We start from the raw sequence: 22,116 nt of genomic DNA, 5'->3' as shown, positions 1-22,116 counted from the left end.
TTCTGAATAAGCCTACCGTGTGGAACCTTGTCAAATGCCTTACTAAAATCCATATAGATCACATCCACTGCACTACCGTCATCTAAATGCTTGGTCACCTCCTCAAAGAACTATTCAACCTATTCAACCTTTCTCTGTAACTGAGTTTCTCAAGTCCCAGCAACATCCTTGTAACCCTTCTCTGCACTCTTTCAACCTTATTAATAATCTTCCTGTAATTTAGTGACCAAAACTGCACACAAAGCCCTCGGAGAATTTTTTAATGTGTGGTTTCACCAAACTGAATAACAGTCGATTTCTTTCTCAAAAGTGAACCAGATAGATTTCTGTCAGCTGTTGAACTGTTTCATGATCATTGTTGCTTTTCATTCCAGATTTATTGAATTAATTGATTTTAAATTCCCCAGGTGCTGAGTGATTTGAACTCTTTCATCTAGGTCATTAATCCAGAGCCCTGGATTTCTGGTCTGGGTTGCTGCCATTATCCCTGTGCTATTTGTTCCCCAACTTGTTCCAACATCTATGGATGCATTCCAAGTCAGAATTCACTTTGATCTCCGTGCCTGCTGTCCCTGGTAAATACTGAGGTTGGAATCTGTGTTTTAGTTCGTGCTTTGTCAGAATCCAAGGCACACTGCACAGAGACACACACTTAACTTGTTTATGGAATCTTCAAGATGGCTGACCTCGTACTCACCTCCTCCACTTGCAGATCTTTGAAGGAAACTTATCTGGTAATCTAGTGATGACCCTCCAAGCCAAAGATCCAGATGAAGGAGAGAATGGGACAGTGGTGTTCTCCTTGTCAGGTAAGAGTGGAGACACAAGAATGAGGAAGAGATCCCTCCACCATTCATACGATCACCACTAACCATAGTAGCGTGAATGGTTGGCCTGCATATTCCCATCAGTTCTTAACACCTCTCGACTTCCCTGTCAATCTCTGTTTTCATTATATTCACTGACTTCACTGTCTGCAACGTCAATAGATCAAGCTAATACATTGGATGTGCTTCCTCCTGTCCCAAAGTAACGGGCCTGCGTGGCAGATAACCTGCTGTCCTTGTGCTTCTACAATGGTTTACAATTGTAAAGGATAAATTCACTGAGCTGATGGCCATTGATCACACAATACTTGGAGTATTATGAACACTTTTGGACTCCTTATCTAATAAAGATAGAACATAGAATAGTGCAGCACAGTACAGGCCCTTCGGCCCACAATGTTGTGCCGACCCTCAAACCCTGCCTCCCATATAAGCCCCCACCTTAAATTCCTCCATATACCTGTCTAGTAGTCTCTTAAACTTCACTAGTGTACCTGCCTCCACCACTGACTCAGGCAGTGCATTCCACACACCAACCACTCTCTGAGTAAAAAACCTTCCTCTAATATCCCCCTTGAACTTACCACCCCTTACCTTAAAGCCATGTCCTCTTGTATTGAGCAGTGGTGCCCTGGGGAAGAGGCCCTGGCTATCCACTCTATCTATTCCTCTTATTATCTTGTACACCTCTATCATGTCTCCTCTCATCCTCCTTCTCTCCAAAGAGTAGAGCCTGAGCTCCCTTAATCTCTGATCATAATGCATACTCTCTCAATCAGGCAGCACTCTGGAAAATCTCCTCTGTACCCTTTCCAATGCTTCCACATCCTTCCTATAGTGAGGCGACCAGAACTGGACACAGTACTCCAAGTGTGGCATAACCAGAGTTTTATAGAACTGCATCATTACATCGCGACTCTTAAGCTCTATCCCTCGACTTATGAAAGCTAACACCCCATAAGCTTTCTTAACTACCCTATCCACCTGTGAGGCAACTTTCAGGGATCTGTGGACATGTACCCGGAGATCCCTCTGCTCCTCCACACTACCAAGTATCCTGCCATTTACTTTGTACTCTGCCTTGGAGTGTGTCCTTCCAAAGTGTACTACCTCACACTTCTCTGGGTTGAACTCCATCTGCCACTTCTCAGCCCACTCCTGCATCCTATCAATGTCTCTCTGCAATCTTTGACAATCCCCTACACTATCTACAACACCACCAACCTTTGTGTCATCTGCAAACTTGCCAACCCACCCTTCTACCCCACATCCAGGTCGTTCATAAAAATCATGAAAAGCAGAGGTCCCAGAATGGATCCTTGTGGGACACCACTAGTCACAATCCTCCAATATGAATGTTCTCCCTCCACCACCACCCTCTGTCTTCTGCTCCACTTAGCAATGAAGAGGGTCAGGAGAGGCTTCTCAAGAATTATCCTGGAAATGAATGGGTTAATGTATGAGAAGCGTTTAATGGCTCCAGGCCTGTACTCACTGGAGTTGAGAAGGATGAGAGGAGTTCTTTTTGAAACCTATCCAATATTGAAAGGCCTAGATAGAGTGGATATGGAGAGAATGTTTACCATAGTAGGGGAGCCGAGAAGCAAATGGCACAGCCTCAGAATAGAGAGATAGCCCTTTAGAAGAGAGAAGTAGAAGAATTTCTTTAGCCAGAGGGTGGTAAATCTGTGGAATTCAATGCCACAGACAGATGTGGAAGGCAAGATATTGGATATATTTAAAGCAGATGTTGATAGGTTCTTGATTAGTCAGGGAATCAAGGTTATAGGTAGAAGGCAGGAAAATGGGCTTGAAAGGGATAATAAATCAGCCATGAAGGAGTAGCAGAGAAGACTTGGTGGGCCAAATGGCCTAATTCTGCTCCTATGTCTTATGGGTTCGTGTTGACACCATTGCTGATATATACATTAACAATCTAAAGGTGAGTTATCTAGGTCTGATTGTGGGTTATCCAGGAGTGATGGTGGGTTATGTGTGTCTGAAGGGGGGTTACCTGTGTCTGATGGTGAGTTATCTGGGAGTTCTGGTGAGTTATCTGGATTATGATTGGTTATCTGAGTCTGATGATGGGTAATCTGGGTCTGATGGTGAGTTATCTGGGAGTGATAGTATGTTATCTAGGTCTATTGATTGGATCTCTTTCTGTCTCACTCCAGGTTCCTGGGCCCAGAGATTCTCTCTCCACCCAACGACTGGTGAGCTCCGAGCAGCCACTGCTCTCCACCAGCGTGACAGGCAGGAGTATGAACTAATGATATTGGCACAGGACCGTGGTCACCCTCCTCAGACCACCCCTCTCACCATCCGCATCCAGGTACATGTTTCTCCCAATGGCCTTTGTGATCATTCCCAAAGACGGCTGACATACCTAAACCTATGCAAACACCTGTACCTTCTCCAGGCAAAGAGGAGTTGGTCTGTGAAATGGGACCGACCCATTGATCCAACAAACCTTTCAGGTTGGTGGACAGGGTAGTATAGAGGCCACTTCATTCTATTCCTAACCATGATTTTTTGTGGCTTTCAACCCTGGCCTCCAATCTGTGTATTTTCTTTTGGTTATTTTCTTGTTTTAAAAGTAACTTCATTTGCACCATTTTGAATAAAAATATTCTCTCACAGTCCTGGATTCACCTGAGCACAAATATTGTCTGCAGCGTCTCCAAGGACATTTGGACCTATCAGGGTATTAGATTCTGATGTTTGAATCCCAGTTTCTTTCAGAAGTTGGAAAAGAGACACAAAACTTATTGCTTCACAATTGTTTTATTAAGCATTGAAAGAAGAAAGGAAAATTGAAACAGACAGTGACAGAGGTCCACTAATTGATGAGAAGCTATGATCTAAGAAGATCATGCAGCTTTGTGGGACAGTTCTGTTATACTACAGAGATGAGGAAAATTCCATTCAAATTTGTAGATAAGAGTCAACCAATGATCAAAATCACACCAATATTATATCAATATAGCCACCAGGGGAGACATTTAACTTGCAAAGACATATTATTACCACTAGGAAACATAGTTAGCAATTACTTATTTATAAGTAATTATATGAAATACACATAGACAATCAATTGCTAAACTGCAAAGAAAATAACAATTAAGCAGACTAATCCAAGAATTAAACAGTTGTATCCAACAAGAGGAATGCCCTGCTCTTAGTAAGTCCCTTGTTCTGTCCTCGGGTGGGCAGTCTTTCCTTATGCTCCACAGTTATTCCAATGTCTGACAACCATTCATTGTCATAATGACTGCTGTCTCATCAATCTGGAGTGAATGTAACCCTTGACCTTCAGGGAGCAGATGAGCTGTCACATAGCTGAACATCTGGCTGCTGGAGGGGTGGATGAACCATGGGGTTCACAAGCCATCCCAGCCCTCAGCTGCAACATTAATACAGAAAAGATTTCATCAAAAGACTTCCTATTCCCTGTAAATGGTGTCAACTGCTTGTAAGACCATAAGATCATAAGATATAGGAGCAGAATTAGGCCATTTGGCCCATCAAGTCTGCTCTGACATTTCCTCATGGCCGATCCAATTTGCTTCTCATCCCCAGCCTCCTGCCTACTCCCCATATCCCTTCATGCCCTGACTAATCAAGAATCTATCAACCACTGGCTTAAATATACATAAACACATGGCCTCCTTAGCTGCCTGTGGCAAAGAATTCCACAGATTCACCACTCTCTGGCTAAAGAAATTCCTCCTCACCTCTGTCCTAAATTGATGCCCCTCAATTCTGAGACTGTCCTCTGGACTAAGACACACCCACCACAGGAAACATCCTCTCCACATCCACTCTATTAAGGTCTTTCACCGTTTGATACATTTTTGATACATATGTGACAAGCCCAATTTTCTAATCTAAGTCCTTCTGTAGCCACTCTACTTCATCAAAACTACCTGCCCTTCCACCTATCTTCATATCGTCTGCAAACTTTGCATCAAAACCATCAATTTTATTATCCAAACCATTGACATATAATGTAAAAAGAATCATTTCTAACTCAGATCCCTGTGGAACACCGCTAGTCACCAGCAGACAGACAAAAAAGGTTCCCTTTATTCCCATTCTGCCTACTGCCAGTCAGCCATTGTTTAATCCAGGCTAGAATCATTCCTCTAATACCATGAGCTTGTAGCTTGTTAAGCAGCCTCACATGTGGCACCTTGTCAAAGGCCTTCTGAAAATCCAAGACCACAACATCAACCAGTTCTCCTTTGTCTATCCTGCTTGCTATTTCTTCAAAGAATTCCAACAAATTTGTCTGGCAAGATTTTCCCTTGAGAAAATCATGATGACTAGGGCCTATTTTATCATGTCCCTCCAAGTATCCTGAGACCTCATCCTTAATAATTGTCTCCAACATCTTCCCAACCACTGAGATCAGACTAACTGGCCTAAAGTTTCTTTTCTTCGACCTCGCTCCCTTTCTCAAGAGTGGAGGGACATTTGCAATTTTCCAGTCTTCCGGAACCATTCTAGAACCTAGTGATTCTTGAAAGATCATTACGAATGCCTTTGCAATGTCTTCAGCTACCTCTTTCAGAAATATGGAATGTTTACCATTTGGTCTAGGTGAATTATTAACTTTCAGAACTTTCAGTTTCCCAAGAACCTTCCCTCTACTTATAGTAACTTGACACATGGAACTTCCACCATACTGCTAGTGTCTTCCAATGTAAGGACTGATGCAAAATACTCATTTAGTTCATCTGCTATTTCATTGTCCACTATTACTACCTCTCCATCATCGTTCTCCAGTGGATTGATATCCACTGTCTCCTCTCTTTTACACTTTAGGTATCTGAAGAAAATGTTGGTATCCTCTTTAATATTATTAGCTAGCTTATTTTCATATTCCATCTCTACCTTTTTATGACTTTTTAAGTTGCCTTCTGTTGATTTTTGAAAATCTTCACAATCCTCTAACATCACACGAATTTTTTGTTCTAATATATGCCCTCTCTTTGGCTTTTATGATGGCTTTGACTTCTCTTATTAGCAACAGTTGTGTCATCTTTCCTTTAGAATACTTCTTCCTCTTTGGTATGTATAGATCCTGTGCCTTTCAACTTGCTTCCAGAAATTCCTGCCATTGAGGTTCTGCCATCATCTCTGCCAGTGTTCTTGTCCAATCAATTCTAGCAAGCTCTTCTCTTGTGCATCTGTAAATCAATTTATAATGGTCTCCTTATCTAATTTCAGGGTGAATTTGATCATATTATGATCACTTGGCCTAATGGTTCTTTTAGCTTAAGCTCTCTAATCAATTCTAGTTCATTGCACAACACCCAGTCTAGAATAGCTGATGCTCTAGTGGACTCAACCATGAGCTGCTTTTAAAAGCCATATCATCAGCATTCTAGAAATTCCACCTCCTTTAATTCAGCACCAACCTGATTTTTCCACCCTACCTGCATACTGAAGTCCCCTATGACAATTGTAACGCTGCCCTTTTGGAATGCATTTTTGATCTCTTGTTGTAATTTGTAGGCCACATCCTTACTACTGTTTGGGGGTCTGTATGCAACTCCAATCAGGATCATTTTACCCTTGCAGTTCCTTGCCTCTATCCACAATGATCCATCACCTTTCAACCCTATGTCACTTCTTTCTCATGATTTGATTCCATTTTTTACCAATGCCATGCCCTCTGCCTTCCAGCCTATCCTTTTGATGCAATGAGTCTCAGACATTAAGCTCCCAGCTATAATCTTCTTTCAGCCATGATTCAATGATGCCTACAATATTGTACCTGCCAATCTGCAACTGTGCTGCAAGTTCATCTACCTTATTCCATAAACTGCACACATACAAATACAACATCTTCAGTCCTGTATTCACCCTTTTCAATATTGTCCACCAATTTGCATTGCAACTCATCCTGTTGACAGCAATTTTGCCCTATCAGCAGACTCTCCTGACTACACATTGCCTCTGTTTGTAAACCTGCTCGCTTATCTTCCTTTATTATCTGCCTTTCCTACAATACGTCTTGCATTGAAATGCAGGCGGCTCAGAACATTTGTCACACCATGCTCAACCTTTTGATTCCTAACCTTGTCTGACGTCATACCAACATCTGCCTCCACAACATTTCCACTAACCGTTCTGCCACTCTGATTCCCATCCCCGCAACTCTAGTTTAAACCCTACCATGTAGCATTAACAAAACTTCCTATGAGGATATTAGATACCCTCCAGTTCAGATGCAAATTGTCCCTTCTGTTCAGGTCTCACCTTCCCTGGAAGAAAGCCCAATGAGCCAAAAATCTTTTGCCCTCCCTCCTACACCAACTCGTTAGCCAGACTAGTCAGGCCACACTTGCAGTACTGTCAACAGTTTTGGGCCCCTTATCTCAGAAAGGATGTAACACCATAGGATTTTATCTTCTTAAATAGCCTCATGTGTGGCACCTTATCAAATGCCTTGTGAAAATCCAAGTAAATTATATCCACTGTCACTCCTTTGTCCACCCTACTTGTTACTTCCTCAAATCATTTTGTCAGGCAAGATTTCCCTTTGCAGAAACCATGCTGACTTCAACTTATTTTATCATTCGTCTCCAAGTACCCAAAACATTATCCTTAACGATGGACTCCAACATTTTCCCAACCACTGAGGTTAGGCCAATTTTATTTTGTTTTCCTCCCTTCTTAAAGGATGGAGTGACATTTGCAATCCTCCAGTCCCCCGGGACCATGCCAGAATCAAGTGATTCTTGAAAGATCATGACCAATGCATCCGTTATGTCTTCAGAAACCTCTCTCAGGACTCTGGGATGTAGTCGTTCTGGTCCAGGTGACTTATCCACCTGAAGACCTTTGAGTTTGCTTGGCACTTTTTCCTTTGTAATGGTCATGATCTTCAAGAATCACTTGATTCTGGCATGGTCCTGGAGGATTGGAAGATTGCAGATGTCACTCCACTCTTTAAGAATGGTGGAAGACAAAAGAAAATAAATTATTGGCCAGTTAGTTGGGAACCTCAGTGGCTGGGAAGACATTAGAGCACATTATTAAGGATGAGGTTTCAAGGTACTTGAAAACTTATAATAAAATAAGTCAAAGTCAGCATGATTTCCGTGAAGGGAAATCTTGCCTGACAAATCTGTTAGAGTTCTTCGAGGAAGTAACAAGCAGGGGGTACAAAGGAGAGGCAGTGGATGTCACTTACTTGGATTTACAGAAGGCATTTGATAAGGTGCCTCACACAAAGCCGCTTAACAAGATAAAATCCTACGGTGTTACAGGAAAGATACTGGCATGGATAGAGGAATGGGTGACAGGCAGGATGCAGTGAATGTGAATAAAAGTCCTTTTCTGGTTGGCTACCAGTGACTAGTGGTGTTTCTCAGGGGTCAGTAGTAGTATTGGGACCACTACTTTTCACATTGTTTGTCAATGATTTAGATAATGGAATTGCTGGCTTTGTGGCAGTTTTCGGATGATACGAACATAGGCGGAGTTGTAGGTAGTGCTGAGGAAGCAATGCAATTACAACAGGAGTTAGACAAATTGGAAGAATGGGCAAAAATGTGGCAGATGGAATACAGTGTTGGGAAATGTATGATAATGCATTTTGGTAAAAGGAACAAGAGTGTAGACTATAATCTGAATAGGGAAAAGGTTCAAACATCAGAGGTGCAGAGGGACTTTGGAGTACTCATGCAAGGTTCCCAGAAGGTATTAATCTACAGGTTGAGTCTGTGGTGATGAAGGCAAATGCAATGTTGGCATTTATTTCAAGGGGAATAGAATACAAAAGCAAGGAGATAATGCTGAGCCTTTATAAGACGCTAGTCAGGCCACACAGAGTATTGTCAACTGTTTTGGGCCCCATATCTCAGAAAGGATGTATTGTCATTGGAGAGAGTCCAGAGGTGGTTCACGATGATGATTCTGGGAATGAAGGGGTTAACATTTGAGGAGCGTTGGCAGCTTTGGGCCTGTACTCACTGGAATTTAGAAGAATGCTGGGTGATCTCATCGAAACCTACCAAATATTGAAAGGACTAGATAGGGTGGATGTGGAGAGGACGTTTCCTGTGGTGGGGGTATCCAGAACTAGAGGGCACAGCTTCAAAATTAAGGAGCGACCCTTTAGAACAGAGGCAAGGAGGAATTGTTTTAGCCAGAGAGTAGTGAATCTATGGAATGCTCTGCCACAGACTGCGGTGGAGGCCAAACTTGTGGGCATATTTAAGGCGGAAGTTGATAGTTTCCTGATCTGTCAGGGCAACAAAAGATATGGCAATAAGGCAGGTGTAGGGTTTAAGTGGGATCTGGGATCAGCCATGATGGAATGGCAGAGCAGACTCGATGGGTTGAATGGCCTAATTCTGCTCCTATGTCTTACGGTCTTATGGCATCTTATAGGTGGCATGTCTCTGTTGGTAAAGATTGGCATCAAATCAATGGAAAGATGTGATGTAAGATCAGAAGCTATCATTCTTGTGGGTTGAGTTAAGAAATTGCAAAGGTAAAAGGACCCTGATGGCAGTTATATACAGGCCTCTAAACAGTGGCTGGGAGATGGACCACAGATTACAACAGGAAATAGAAAAGGTGAGTCAAAGGGCAATATTTTGTTTTTTATGGGAGATTTTAACATGCAGATCAATTGGAAAAATCAGGTTCATAATGAATCTGAAAAGAGTGAGTTTGTTGAATGCCTACGAGATGGCTTTTTAGAGCAGTTTGTCATTGAGCCTACTAGGGGATTAGCTATACTAGATCAGGTGTTATGTAATGAACCGGAGGCGATAAGGGAGGTTAAGGTAAAAGAATCCTTAGGAGCCAGTGATCACAATGTGATTGAGTTCAACTTGAAATTTGATAGGGAGAAAGTAAATTCTGATGTAGTAGTATGTCAGTGGAGTAAGAGAAATTACAGTGGTATGAAAGAGGAGTTGGCCGAAGTAAATTGGAAGGAGATGCTGGCAGGGATCACAGCAGAGCAACAATGGTGGGAGTTTCTGGGAAAAATGAGGAAGGTGTACGATAGATGTATTCCGAAAATGAAGAAATACTCAAATGGCAAAATAGTACAACTGTGGCTGACAAGGGAAGTTAAGGCTAATGTAAAAACAAAACAGAGGTGATACAACAAATCAAAAATTAGCGGGAAGATTGGGAAGCTTTTAAAAACCTACAGGGAACAACTAATAGAATCATTTGGAGGGAAAAGATGAAATATGAAAACAGGCTAGCAAACAATATCAAAGGATAGTGAAAGCTTTTTTCATGTATATAAAAAATAAAAAAGAGATGAGACTGGATATAGGGCCATTAGTTAATGAGGCCTAGAAATAATAACAGGGGACAAGGAGATGGCAGAAGAACTCAATGAGTATTTTGCATCAGGCTTCACCGTGGAAGATCCTAGCAGTGTGTCAGATGTTGTAGTGTGAAGGGAAGAGAGATGGCAGCAGTTACTATTACAAGCGAGAAGGTGCTCAAAAAGCTGAAAGACTTAAGCGTACATAAGTCACCCGGATCAGATGAACTGCATCCTAGGGTTCTGAAAGACGTAGCGTAGGTCTTTCAAAATTCATTGGACTCTGGCATGGTACCAGAGGACTGGAAAATTGCAAATGTCACTTCAAGAAAGGAGGAAGGCAGCAGAAAGGAAATTATAGACCAGTCAGACTGACCTCAGTGGTTGAGAAGATTTTAGAGTCAATTGTTATGGATGAGGTTGTAGAGTAGAAACATAGAAACATTTCAAACCTACAACACAATACAGGCCCTTCGGCCCACAAAGCAGTGCCAAACATGTCCTCACCTTAGAAATTACCTAGGGTTACCCATAGCCCTCTATTTTTCTGAACTCCATGTACCTGTCCAGGAGTCTCTTAAAAGACCCTATCGTATCTGCCTCCAACCACTGTCACCGGCAGCCCATTCCATGAACTCACCACTCTTTAGATAAAATACTTACCCCTGACATCACCTCTGTACCTACTTCCAAGCACCCTAAAACTGTGCCCTCTCATGCTAGCCATTTCAGCCCGAGAAAAAAGCCTCTGTTTATCCAAACGAATAATTCCTGTGATCATCTTATACACCTCTATCAAGTCACCTTTCATCCTCCATCACTCCAAGGAAAAATGGCTGAGTTCACTCAACCTATTCTCATAAGGCATGCCTCCCAATCCAGGCAACATCCTTGTAAATCTTCTCTGCACCCTTTCAATGGTTTCCACATCCTTCCTGTAGTGAGGCGACCAAAACTGAACACAGTACTCCAAGTGGGGTTTGACCAGGGTCCTATATAGCTGCAACATTACTTCTCGGCTCTTAAACTCAATCCCACGATTGATGAAGGCCAATGCACCATATGCCTTCTTAACTACGGAGTCAACCTGCGCATCAGCTTTGAGAGTCCTATGGACTCGGACCCCAAGATCCCCCTGATCCTCCGCACTGCCAAGAGTCTTACTATTAATACTATATTCTGCCTCATATTTGACCTACCAAAATGAACCACCTTACATCCTGATGAAGGGTCTCGGCCTGAAACGTCGACTGCGCCTCTTCCTATAGATGCTGCTTGGCCTGCTGCGTTCACCAGCAACTTTGATGTATGTTGCTTGAATTTCCAGCATCTGCAGAATTCCTGTTGTTTGCACCTCACATTTATCTGGGTTGAACTCCATCTGCCACTTCTCAGCCCAGTTTTGCATCCTGTCAATGTCCCACTGTAACCTCTGACAGCCCTCCACACTCCAACACACCCAACCTTTGTGTCATCAACACATTTACTAACCCATCCCTCTGCTTCCTCATTCTGTTCATTTATAAAAATCATGAAGAGTAGGGGTCCCAGAAAAGATCCCTGAGGTACACCACTGGTCACCGATCTCCCTGCAGAATATGACCCATTGTTATGTAAACGGCAAGAATGAATATCAATCGAGACAGGTTATATAAAAACAACCGAACATTTATTAAACACGTATAAACGATAAGGGGAAAAAAAACAAAGGAAAACTTTAACCGGAAGTTAACAGATATGCAGCCGTTCACCAACTCGCCACTCGGCTCTGGTTCTTAAAGCGTTAAATGTGAAAACAGTTCTTAAAGTGATACAGTCAGATATAGTTCTTAAAGCGATAACTTCGAAAATCCAACAGATTTACACATTCAATTGGGAGAGACTTCTCTGGAGAAGAATTTCTTCACAGACGCACCTTTACTGCTGGTTCTGTCCACAGGATTCACGATGCCGAAAATAAACAGTTTAAATCAATTGACAATAAATTCCTTTAGAGAGAGAGAGCACCTTTTTGCATGAACTCCTTGCTCTTTCTGGCAAGAGTTATCTCGATGCAGGTACTCCTCGACGAAGACTCAATAAGGTCGATTCTTTATTAAACTGCCAAACGATGCCGACTTCTCTCGCTCCTTCGATAAATTCCTCACTCTCCCTTCAACTGTTGGAATTGAATAAATTGGCACATCCAGCCACAAATTTCCAGTCCAAATAATATGGAATCTTTCCATATTATTTCCATATTTCCACAACCATTTTAAAAATGAAACTGCGTCACAAAAACAAACACAACAGAAACGGAGGCACAGCATGTTCTACCTGGAAATCTACAAACTTAAAAACCCTACTGCGTCACCTGAGTCGACCCTTATGTAGTCACGGAGCACATGTCATCACGTGACCTCACATCGACAGGAAAATCACATCAGGGGACCTCCAAAAGACCATTACATCATTCTCACTAAAAAAAAACAGATCTCCCTGAGCATGTAACACCCATCTACAACCACTCTTTGCCTGCTATGGGCAAGCCAGTTCTGGATCAATGAAGCAATGTCCACTTGGATCCCATGCCTCCTTACTTTCTCAATAAGCCTTGCATGGGGTACCTTATCAAATGCCTTGCTGAAATCCATATACACTACATCTTGGTGCAGTGGTGACACGGGACAAGATAGGACAGCCAGTATAGTTTCCTTAAGGGAAAATCTGGCCTGATAAACCTGTTGGAATTCATGAAGGAGATTAGAAGTAGGATAGATAAAGGGGATGCAGTGTATGTTATATATTTAGATTTTCAGGAGGCCTTTGACAAGGTGCTACATATGAGGCTGCTTACCAAATTAAGTACCCATGGTTTTTCAGGAGAGTTACTAACACGGTTAGAGCATTGGCTGATTGGTAGGAGGCAGCGAGTGGGAATAAAAGGATCCTTTTTCGGTTCACTGCCAGTGACTAGTGGTGTTCCACAGGGATCGGTGTTGGGACCACTTCTTTTTAAGGTGTATATCAATGATTTAGATGATGGAATAGATGGCTTTGTTGCCAAGTTTGTAGATGATACAAAGATTGGTGGAGGGGCAGGTAGTGTTGAGGAAACAGGTAGGATGCAGAAGGACTTAGACAGATTAGGAGAACGGACAAGAAAGTGGCAAATAAAATACAATGTTGGAAAATGCATGGTCATGCACTTTGGTAGTAGAAATAAATGAGTGAACTATTTTCTAAATGGGGAGAAAATCCACAAATCTGAGATACAAAGGGACTTGGGAGTCCTTGTGCAGAACACGCTAAAGTTAACTTGCAGGCTGAGTTGGTGGTGAGGAAGGCAAATGCAATGTTAGCTCTGATTTCAAGAGAGCTTGAATACAAGAGCAAGGATATGATGCTGAGGCTTTATAAGGCACTGGTTAGGCCTCACCTTGAGTAACAGTTTTGGGCTCCTCAACTATGAAAAGATGTGCTGGCATTGAAGAGAGTTCAGAGGAGGTTCACAAGGAAGATTCCAGGAATGAACAGATTATCATATGAGAAACATTTGAAGGGTCCAGGTCTGTACTCGCTGGAATTTAGAAGGATGAATGGGGATCTCATTGAAACCTTTCGAATGTTGAAAGGCCTAGAGAGAGTAGATGTGGTAAGGATGTTTCCCATGGTGGGAGAGCCCCAGACAAGAAGGCACAGCCTCAAGACAGAGGGGTATCCATTTAAAACAGAGATGCAGAGAATTTTTTTTTGTCAGAGGGTGGTGAATTTGTGGAATTTATTACCACAGGTAACTGTGGAGGCCAGGTCGTTGGATGTGTTTAAGGCAGCGATTGATATGTTTTTGATTGGACATGATATCAAAGGTTACGGGGAGAAGGCTGAGTTGTGGGGTTGAGGAGAGTGAAAAAGGATCAGCCATGATTGAATGGTCTCGCTTGATGGCGCCGGACTCCGGAGCGAAGGTTCTCAAGTTCGAATCCAAGTCGGACTGAGCGTCGAGCTAGCAACTCGACCTTGTAAAAACAAGAATAGCTTGCTACAGAAACACCTTCATGACTGTGCCCTGATAACTCCTCTGCCAAGTTAAGGGCTATTCTTCTCCTTCTTCTTCATGATTGAATGATGGAGCAGACTTGATAGGCCAAATGGCCTAATTCTGCTCCTATGTCTTTTGGTCTTATGGTCTTATAGGTCTTACACGGTAAGCAGTAGGGCACCAAGGAGTGTGGTTGAACAAAGGGATCTGGGAATACAGACCTATAATTGCTTGGAAGTGGCATCACAGTTAGATATAGTTGTAAAAATAACTTATGGCACATTGGCCTTCTTAAACTAATGTATTGAGTACAAGAGTTATGATGTTGTTGAAATTGTATGACATTGTGTGAGGCCTAATTTGAAGTACTGTGTGCAGTTTTGGTCATCTACCAACAGGAAAGATGTAAATAAGATTGAAAGAGTGAAAATATGCAAGGATGTTGCCAGGACTTGAGGACCTGAGTTATAGGGAAAGGTTGAATAGGTAAGGACTTTGTTCCCTAGAAATTAGAATATTGAGGGGAGCTATCATAGAGGTGTACAAAATTCTGAGGGGTATAGATAGGGTAAATGCAAGTTTTTCCACTGAGATTGGGTGGAACTAGAACTAGAGGTCTTGGGTTAAGGGTGAAAGATGTTTAAGGGGAACATGAGAGGGAACTTCTTCACTCGGTGGGTGGTGAGTATGGAACGAGCTGCCAGCAGAAGTGTTGGATGCAAGTTTGATTTCAACATTTAAGAGAAATTTGGATAGGTGCGTGGGTGGGAGAGGTACCGGGGTCTATGATCCGGATGCAGGTCAATTGGACTAGGTTGATTTACGGTTCAGCATGGATTAGATGGACCTGAAGGCCTATTTCAATAATCAGCCCCCATCTACCCAAATACTTATAAATCTGGTCCCTTTGAATACCTTCCAAAAACTTTCTCAATTTTCAGGCTTACCGGCCGTAACTTTCTGTCTTATTTTTAGAACCTTTCTTAAACAATGGGACATTAGCTATCCTCCAATCCTCCAGCACCTTACTCATGGCTAAGGATGTTTTTAGTACCTCTGCTAGGGCCCCTGCAATTTCGGCACTTGCCTCCCACAGGGTCTGAGGGAACATCTTATCAGGCCCCGCGGATTTATCCACCCTGATTTGCCTCAAGACAGCAAGCACTTCCTCCTCTGTAACCTGTATAGGGTCCATGGCCTTGCTGCTGCTTTGCCTTACGTCTATAGGCTCTGTCTCTGTCTCCCGAGTAAATACAGTGACAGAAAGTCTGTTTAAGATCTCCCCATCTTTTCTCCTTTATGGCAGGGGCACATTGTTGTCACTCAGAGGAGAGGGGGATGTGCTATCCTGTTCATCAGACATTTCACTGTTAACCTACCTTTGTTTAATCCTTCAGGTGCTATCTTCCCCCAGTAAATTCCCGCTATTTGACAGTAGTGCTGTCAGCCTTCAGTCCACCGAAGGAATGGCCCCTGGCTCTGTCATCGGGTCAGTGGCGTCGGGTGAGCGGTCGGCATGGCTAGACGGCCAGGTGACCTACACAGTGGTCGGGGGCACAGACCGGGATGGCTGTTTTCTGGTCGACAGACTGGGTGGGGAGATTTACGTGGCCCGGCAACTGGACTACGAATCAGGCTCCCACTATCAGCTGGAGGTGGCAGTTGATGATTTGAGCAGTGGTCTCCCCCACCGCTCTATCATCCTGGTGGACATCGACATCCGGGATCTCAATGAGTACCCTCCCATTTTTGCTGAGGATCCCATCACCATCATCATTAGCGAGAATGTTGACATTGGCACCTCCATTTACACCTTCCACGCCATTGATAAGGATGGGAGCGGCCCCAACAGTGAGGTTCAGTACTCACTGCTCCACCAGACGCCGCCAGAACCTCGGCTGCAGCTTGAGCCCATATCGGGGATGCTGACGGCCACGGAGCCCATCGATCGGGAACTCACTGCCTCCTTCCTGCTACTGGTCCAGGCCACCGATCAGGCTATCAACAGCAGCCAACGCAAGTCCTCAGCAGCCACTGTCCGTGTCTTTGTAACTGACGACAATGACAACAGCCCGCAGTTCCTGTCGCCCACTCTAGTCAGCGTGCTGGAAAATCGGCCAGTTGGGTCAGTCGTCTCTCACATCATCGCTCAGGATGCAGACCTGGGAGAGAATGGCCGACTGACCTATCGCATCAGGTCAGGGCTTGGACACGCACACTTCCACCTCAGTCCAGACACAGGTGAGGAGCGAAGGCCAAGATCGAGAGTAGAGAGCTCCCCCCGCAAGGGTCTCATCCCTTTTCCTCCCTCCTGTCAGTGATGTAGGGACACAAAAGATTCTGCAGATGCTGGAAATCCAAAGTAACATACACAAAATGCAGGAGGAACTCACCAGATCAGGCAGCATCTGTGGAAATTAATAAACAGCTGATGTTTCAGGTCAAGATCTTTCAGCAGGACTGGGAAGGAAGGGAAAGATGCTAGAGTAAGAAGATGGGAGTGGAGGGAAGAACAAACTAGAAGGTGATAGGTGAAGCCAGGTGGGTGGGGGAGGGGGGTGAAGTGAGAAAGGACAAGGAGATGGCAGATGAACTAGATAATCTCATCTAATCTAATCTAAATGAGCATTTTGCATCAATTCACTGTGGAAGACACTAGCCATGTACCAAATGTTGAAGGTTGTGAGTGAAGAGAAGTGGGTGCAGTTTCTATTACAAGAGAGAAGGTACTCAAGAAGCTGAAAGACCTAAAGGCACATAAATCACCCGGACCAGATGAACTGCACCCTAGGGTTCTGAAAGAGGTAGCATTAGAGATTGTGGTAGCATTAGAAATAATCTTTCAAAAATCATTGGACGCTGGTATGGTGCCTGGGGCTGGAAAATTGCAAATATCAATCCATCCTTTAAGAAAGGAGGAAGGCAGCAGAAAGGAAATTATAGACCAGTTAGCCTGACCTCAGTGGTTGGGAAGGTGTTAGAGTCAATTGTTAAGGATGAGGTTGTAGAGTACTTGGTGACGCAGGACAAGATAGGACAAAGTCAGCATGGTTTCCTTCAGGGAAAATTCTGCCTAACAAACGTTGGAATTCTTTGAGGAGATTACAAGTAGGAAAGATAAAGGGGATGCAGTGGATGTTGTATATTTGGACTTTCAGAAGGCTTTTGACAAATGATGCCTCATATGGGGCTGCTTGGTAAGTTAAGAGCCCATGTATTACAGGAAAGTTATTAACATGGTTAGAGCATTGGAGGATGTTTCCCATGATGGGGACATCTAGGAGAAGAGGGAACAAACTAGGACAGAGGGGTGTTCATTCAAAACAGAGATGCAGAGAAATTTCTTTAGCCAGATGGTGGTGAATTTGTGGAATTTGTGGCAGCTGTGGAGGTCAGGTTTTTGGGTGTATATGCCAGAGCTTGATATGTTCTTGATTGGACATGGCATCAAAGGTTACAAGGAGAGATCTGGGGAGTAGGTTTGAGGAGGGAAAAAAGAATCAGCCATGACTAAATGGCAGAGCAGACTCAATGGGCCAAATGGCCTACTTCTTCTCCTATGTCTTATGGTCTTATTTTCTTATGTTGTAAGGTGATAGGTGGAAAAGGTAAAAGGCTGGAGTGGAAGGAACCTGATAGGAGAAGAAAGTAGACCAATTTCAGAAGGAGGGATGCCAGAGGGAGGTGATAGGCAGGTGAGGAAAAGAGGAAAGAGGACAGAGTGGTGAAATGAAGAAGGAGGAATGGTAAGGGGAAAATATTACCGGAAGTTGAAGATATCAATGTTCATGCCTTCAGGTTAGAGGTTACCTAGACGGAATATGAAGTGTTACTTTTCAGCCTGAGAGTGGGCCGATCATGGCAGCGGAGGAGGACATGGACTGACATGTTGGAATGGGAATGGGGATTAAAATTGAAATGGCTGGCCACTGAGAAATCCTGCATTTTGTAGATGGAGCAAAAGTGTTCAACAAAACAGTCCCCCAATTTACGTCAAGACTTACCAGTGTAGAGGAGGCTGCATCAGTAGCACCATATACAGTAGACAACCCCACAGGTTCGCATTTGAAATGTTGCCTCATCTGAAAGGACTGTTTGGGGCCCTAAATGGGAGTGAGAGAGGAGGTGAATGGGCAGGTGTAGAACTTCTGCCACTTCCAGGGTTTAGTGGGGAGGTTCAAATGGATAAGGGAATCTCAGAGGGAGGGATCCCTGCAGAAAGCAGAGAGTTGGGGGGAAAGGGTGTTGGCAGCACAGGTTAAAGAGTCACAACTCAATGTGTTTGTTTGCAGGTGTACTGACTATTATTAAGGCACTGGACTGTGAAGAGCAGTGCTGGTTCAACCTAACAGTGGAGGCGTCCGATCACGGATCTCCTCGCCGCACCACCAGCCAACCTCTCTACATTCAGGTTGTCGATATCAATGATGAGCTACCCAGGTTCGACCACACAGCGTACGAGGCTCAAGTCACTGAGAACCAGTCTCCAGGCATTCTTGTTATCCAACTACATGCTACTGACAGAGATCAAGGCAAGTGACCACACAACGAAACAGCTTATGTTCACAAGAATGATCCCAGGGAAGGAGTGAGAAGTGTTTGATGGCTCTGGCCCTATATATGCTGAAGTTTAGAAAAAGCATGAAGAATTTCTTTGCAAACTACCAACTTCTGAAAAGCCTAGACAGAATGAATGTCAAGAGGATGTTTCCATATAGTCATATAACCATATAACAATTACAGCACGGAAACAGGCCATCTTGGCCCTTCTAGTCCGTGCCGAACTCTTACTCTCACCTAGTCCCACCGACCTGCACTCAGCCCATAACCCTCCATACCTTTCCTGTCCATATAGCTGTCCAGTTTAACTTTGAATGACAACGTGGAACCTGCCTCAACCACTTCTGCTGGAAGCTCGTTCCACACAGCTACCACTCTCTGAGTAAAGAAGTTCCCCCTCATGTTACCCCTAAACTTTTGCCCTTGAACTCTCAACTCATGTCCTCTTGTTTGAATCTCCCCCACTCTCAATGGAAAAAGCCTATCCACGTCAACTCTATCTATCCCTCTCATAATTTTAAATACCTCTATCAAGTCCCCCCTCAATCTTCTACGTTCCAAAGAATAAAGACCCAACTTGTACAATCTTTCTCTGTAACTTAGGTGAGGAAACCCAGGTAACATTCTAGTACATCTTCTCTGTACTCTCTCTATTTTGTTGACATCTTTCCTGTAATTTGGTGACCAAAACTGTACACAATACTCCAAATTTGGCCTCACCAATGCCTTATACAATTTCAACATTACATCCGAACTCCTATACTCAATGCTCTGATTTATAAAGGCCAGCATACTAAAAGCTTTCTTCACCACCCTATCCACATGACATTCCACCTTCAGGGAACTATGCACCATTATTCCTAGATCCCTCTGTTCTACTGCATTCTTCAATGCCCTACCATTTACCATGTATGTCCTATTTTGATTAGTCCTACCAAAGTGTAGCACCTCACATTTATCAGCATTAAACTCCATCTGCCATCTTTTGGCCCACTCATCTAACTGGCCTAAATCTCTCTGCAAGCTTTGAAAACCTACTTCATTATTCACATTGCCACCTATCTTAGTATCATCTGCATACTTACTCATCCAATTTACCACCCCATCATCCAGATCATTAATGTATATGACAAGTAACATTGGTCCCAGTACAGATCCCTGAAGCACACCACTAGTCACCGGCCTCCAATCTGACAAACAGTTTTCCACCACCACTCTCTGGCGTCTCCCATCCAGCCATTGCTGAATCCATTTTACTACTTCTAAATTAATACCTAACAATTGAACCTTCCTAACCAACTTTCCATGTAGGACCTTGTCAAAGGCCTTACTGAAGTCCATATAGACAACATCCACCGCTTTACCCTCGTCAACATTCCTAGTAACCTCTTCAAAAAATTCAATAAGGTTTGTCAAACATGACCTTCCACGCACAAATCCATATTGACTGTTCCTAATCAGACCCTGTCTATCCAGATAATTATATATACCATCTCTAAGAATACTTTCCATCAATTTATCCACCACTGACGTCAAACCCACAGGCTGATAATTGCTAGGTTTACTCTTAGAACCCTTTTTAAACAATGGAACAACATTAGCAATACATCAATCCTCTGGCACCATCCCTGTCTCTAATGACATTTGAAATATTTCTGTCAGAGCCCATTCTATTTCCACACTTCCCTCAATGTCCTACAGAATATCCTGTCAGGACCCAGAGACTTATCCGTATTATATTCCTTAAAAGCTCCAGTACTACCTCTTCTTTAATCATCATAGTTTCCATAACTTCCCTACCCGTTTCCCTTATCTTACAATTCAATATCCTTCTCCTGAGTGAATACCGAAGAAAAGAAATTGTTAAGAATCTCCCCCATCTCTTTTGGCTTCACACATAGCCGTCCACTCTGATTCTCTAAGGGACCAGTTTTATCCCTCACTATCCTTTTGCTATTTATATAACGGTAGAAACCCTTGGGATTTATTTTCACCTCAACCTCATATCTTCTTATAGCTTTTCTAATTTCTTTCTTAAGATTCTTTTTACATTCTTTATATTCCTCGAGCACCTCATTTACTCCATGCTGTCTATATTTATTGTAGATCTCTCTTTTTTGCCGAACCATGTTTCCAATATCCCTTGAAAGCCATGGCTCTCTCAAACTTTTAACCTTTCCTTTCAACCTAACAGGAACATAAAGATTCTGTACTCTCAAAATTTCACCTTTAAATTACCTCCATTTCTCTATTACATCCTTCCTATAAAACAAATTGTCCCGATCCACTCCTTCTAAATCCTTTCGCATCTCCTCAAAGTTAGCCTTTCTCCAATCAAAAATCTCAACCCTGGGTCCAGATCTATCCTTCTCCATAATTATATTGCAACCAATAGCATTGTGATCACCGGACCTGAAGTGCTCCCCAACACAAACCTCCGTCACCTGACCTATCTCATTCCCTAACAGGAGATCCAACACTGCCCCTTCTCTAGTTGGTACCTCTATGTATTGCTGCAAAAAACTATCCTGCACTCATTTTACCAACTCCAAACCATCCAGCCCTTTTACAGTATGGGCTTCCCAGTCTATGTATGGAAAATTAAAATCTCCCACAATCACAACCTTGTGCTTACCTCTGCTATCTCCTTACAAATTTGCTCCTCCAATTCTCGCTCCCCATTTGGTGGTCTATAATACACCCCCATAAGTGTTACTATACCTTTCCCATTCCTCAATTCCACCCAAATAGCCTCCCTAGACGAGCCCTCTAGTCTATCCTGCCAGAGGACCACTGGAATATTTTCTCTGACAAGCAATGCAACACCTCCCCCTCTTGTCCCTCCAATTCTATCACACCTGAAGCAATTAAATCCAGGAATATTTAGTTGCCAATCACACCCCTCCTGTAACCATGTTTCACTAATAGCTACCACATCATACTTCCAGGTATCAATCCATGCTTTAAGCTCATCCACCTTTTTTATAATGCTTCTAGCATTAAAACAAATGCATTTAAGAAATTTTTCACCTCTTACTCTCTGTTTATCACTAACGGTGCAAACAAATTTACTATTTTCTTTTTCGTCCTTCTTCCCTACATCTGTTCCTACACTCTGGTTCCCTTCCCCCCTCGTATCTAGTTTAAATCCACCGGAGCCTCTCTCACAAACCTACCTGCAAGAATATTTGTCCCCTTCCAGTTCAGATGTAGATCGTCCTGCCGGAACAGGTCCCACCTTCCCTGGAAAACTGCCCAATTATCTATAAATCTGAAGCCCCTCCTCCTGCACCATGCTTTCAGCCACGTGTTGATCTGTGCTATTTTACTATTTCTAAACCCACCTGCACGTGGCACTGGTAGCAATCCTGAGATTGCTATCCTGGAGGTCCCATCCT

The 22,116-nt window shown here is 43.2% G+C and overlaps 1 protein-coding gene across 1 annotated transcript in view; it reads left to right on the top strand.

The window, feature by feature from the left end:
• Nucleotides 1–22,116, top strand: part of LOC134349859 (protocadherin-16-like) — a 500,217-nt gene that overhangs the window by 328,334 nt on the left and 149,767 nt on the right. The window contains exons 8-11 of the mRNA XM_063054823.1: nt 713–809; nt 3,005–3,162; nt 15,556–16,399; nt 18,451–18,690. Of these exons, the coding sequence (XP_062910893.1) occupies nt 713–809; nt 3,005–3,162; nt 15,556–16,399; nt 18,451–18,690 (1,339 nt within the window). The remainder of the gene's footprint in view (nt 1–712; nt 810–3,004; nt 3,163–15,555; nt 16,400–18,450; nt 18,691–22,116) is intronic.

The sequence above is a fragment of the Mobula hypostoma genome, chromosome 7 (assembly GCF_963921235.1).
Source record: "Mobula hypostoma chromosome 7, sMobHyp1.1, whole genome shotgun sequence".
In the NCBI taxonomy this organism is placed as follows: domain Eukaryota; kingdom Metazoa; phylum Chordata; class Chondrichthyes; order Myliobatiformes; family Myliobatidae; genus Mobula; species Mobula hypostoma.
Note: the sequence above shows the minus strand (reverse complement) of the source record. Positions and strands in the feature narration are given on the sequence as shown.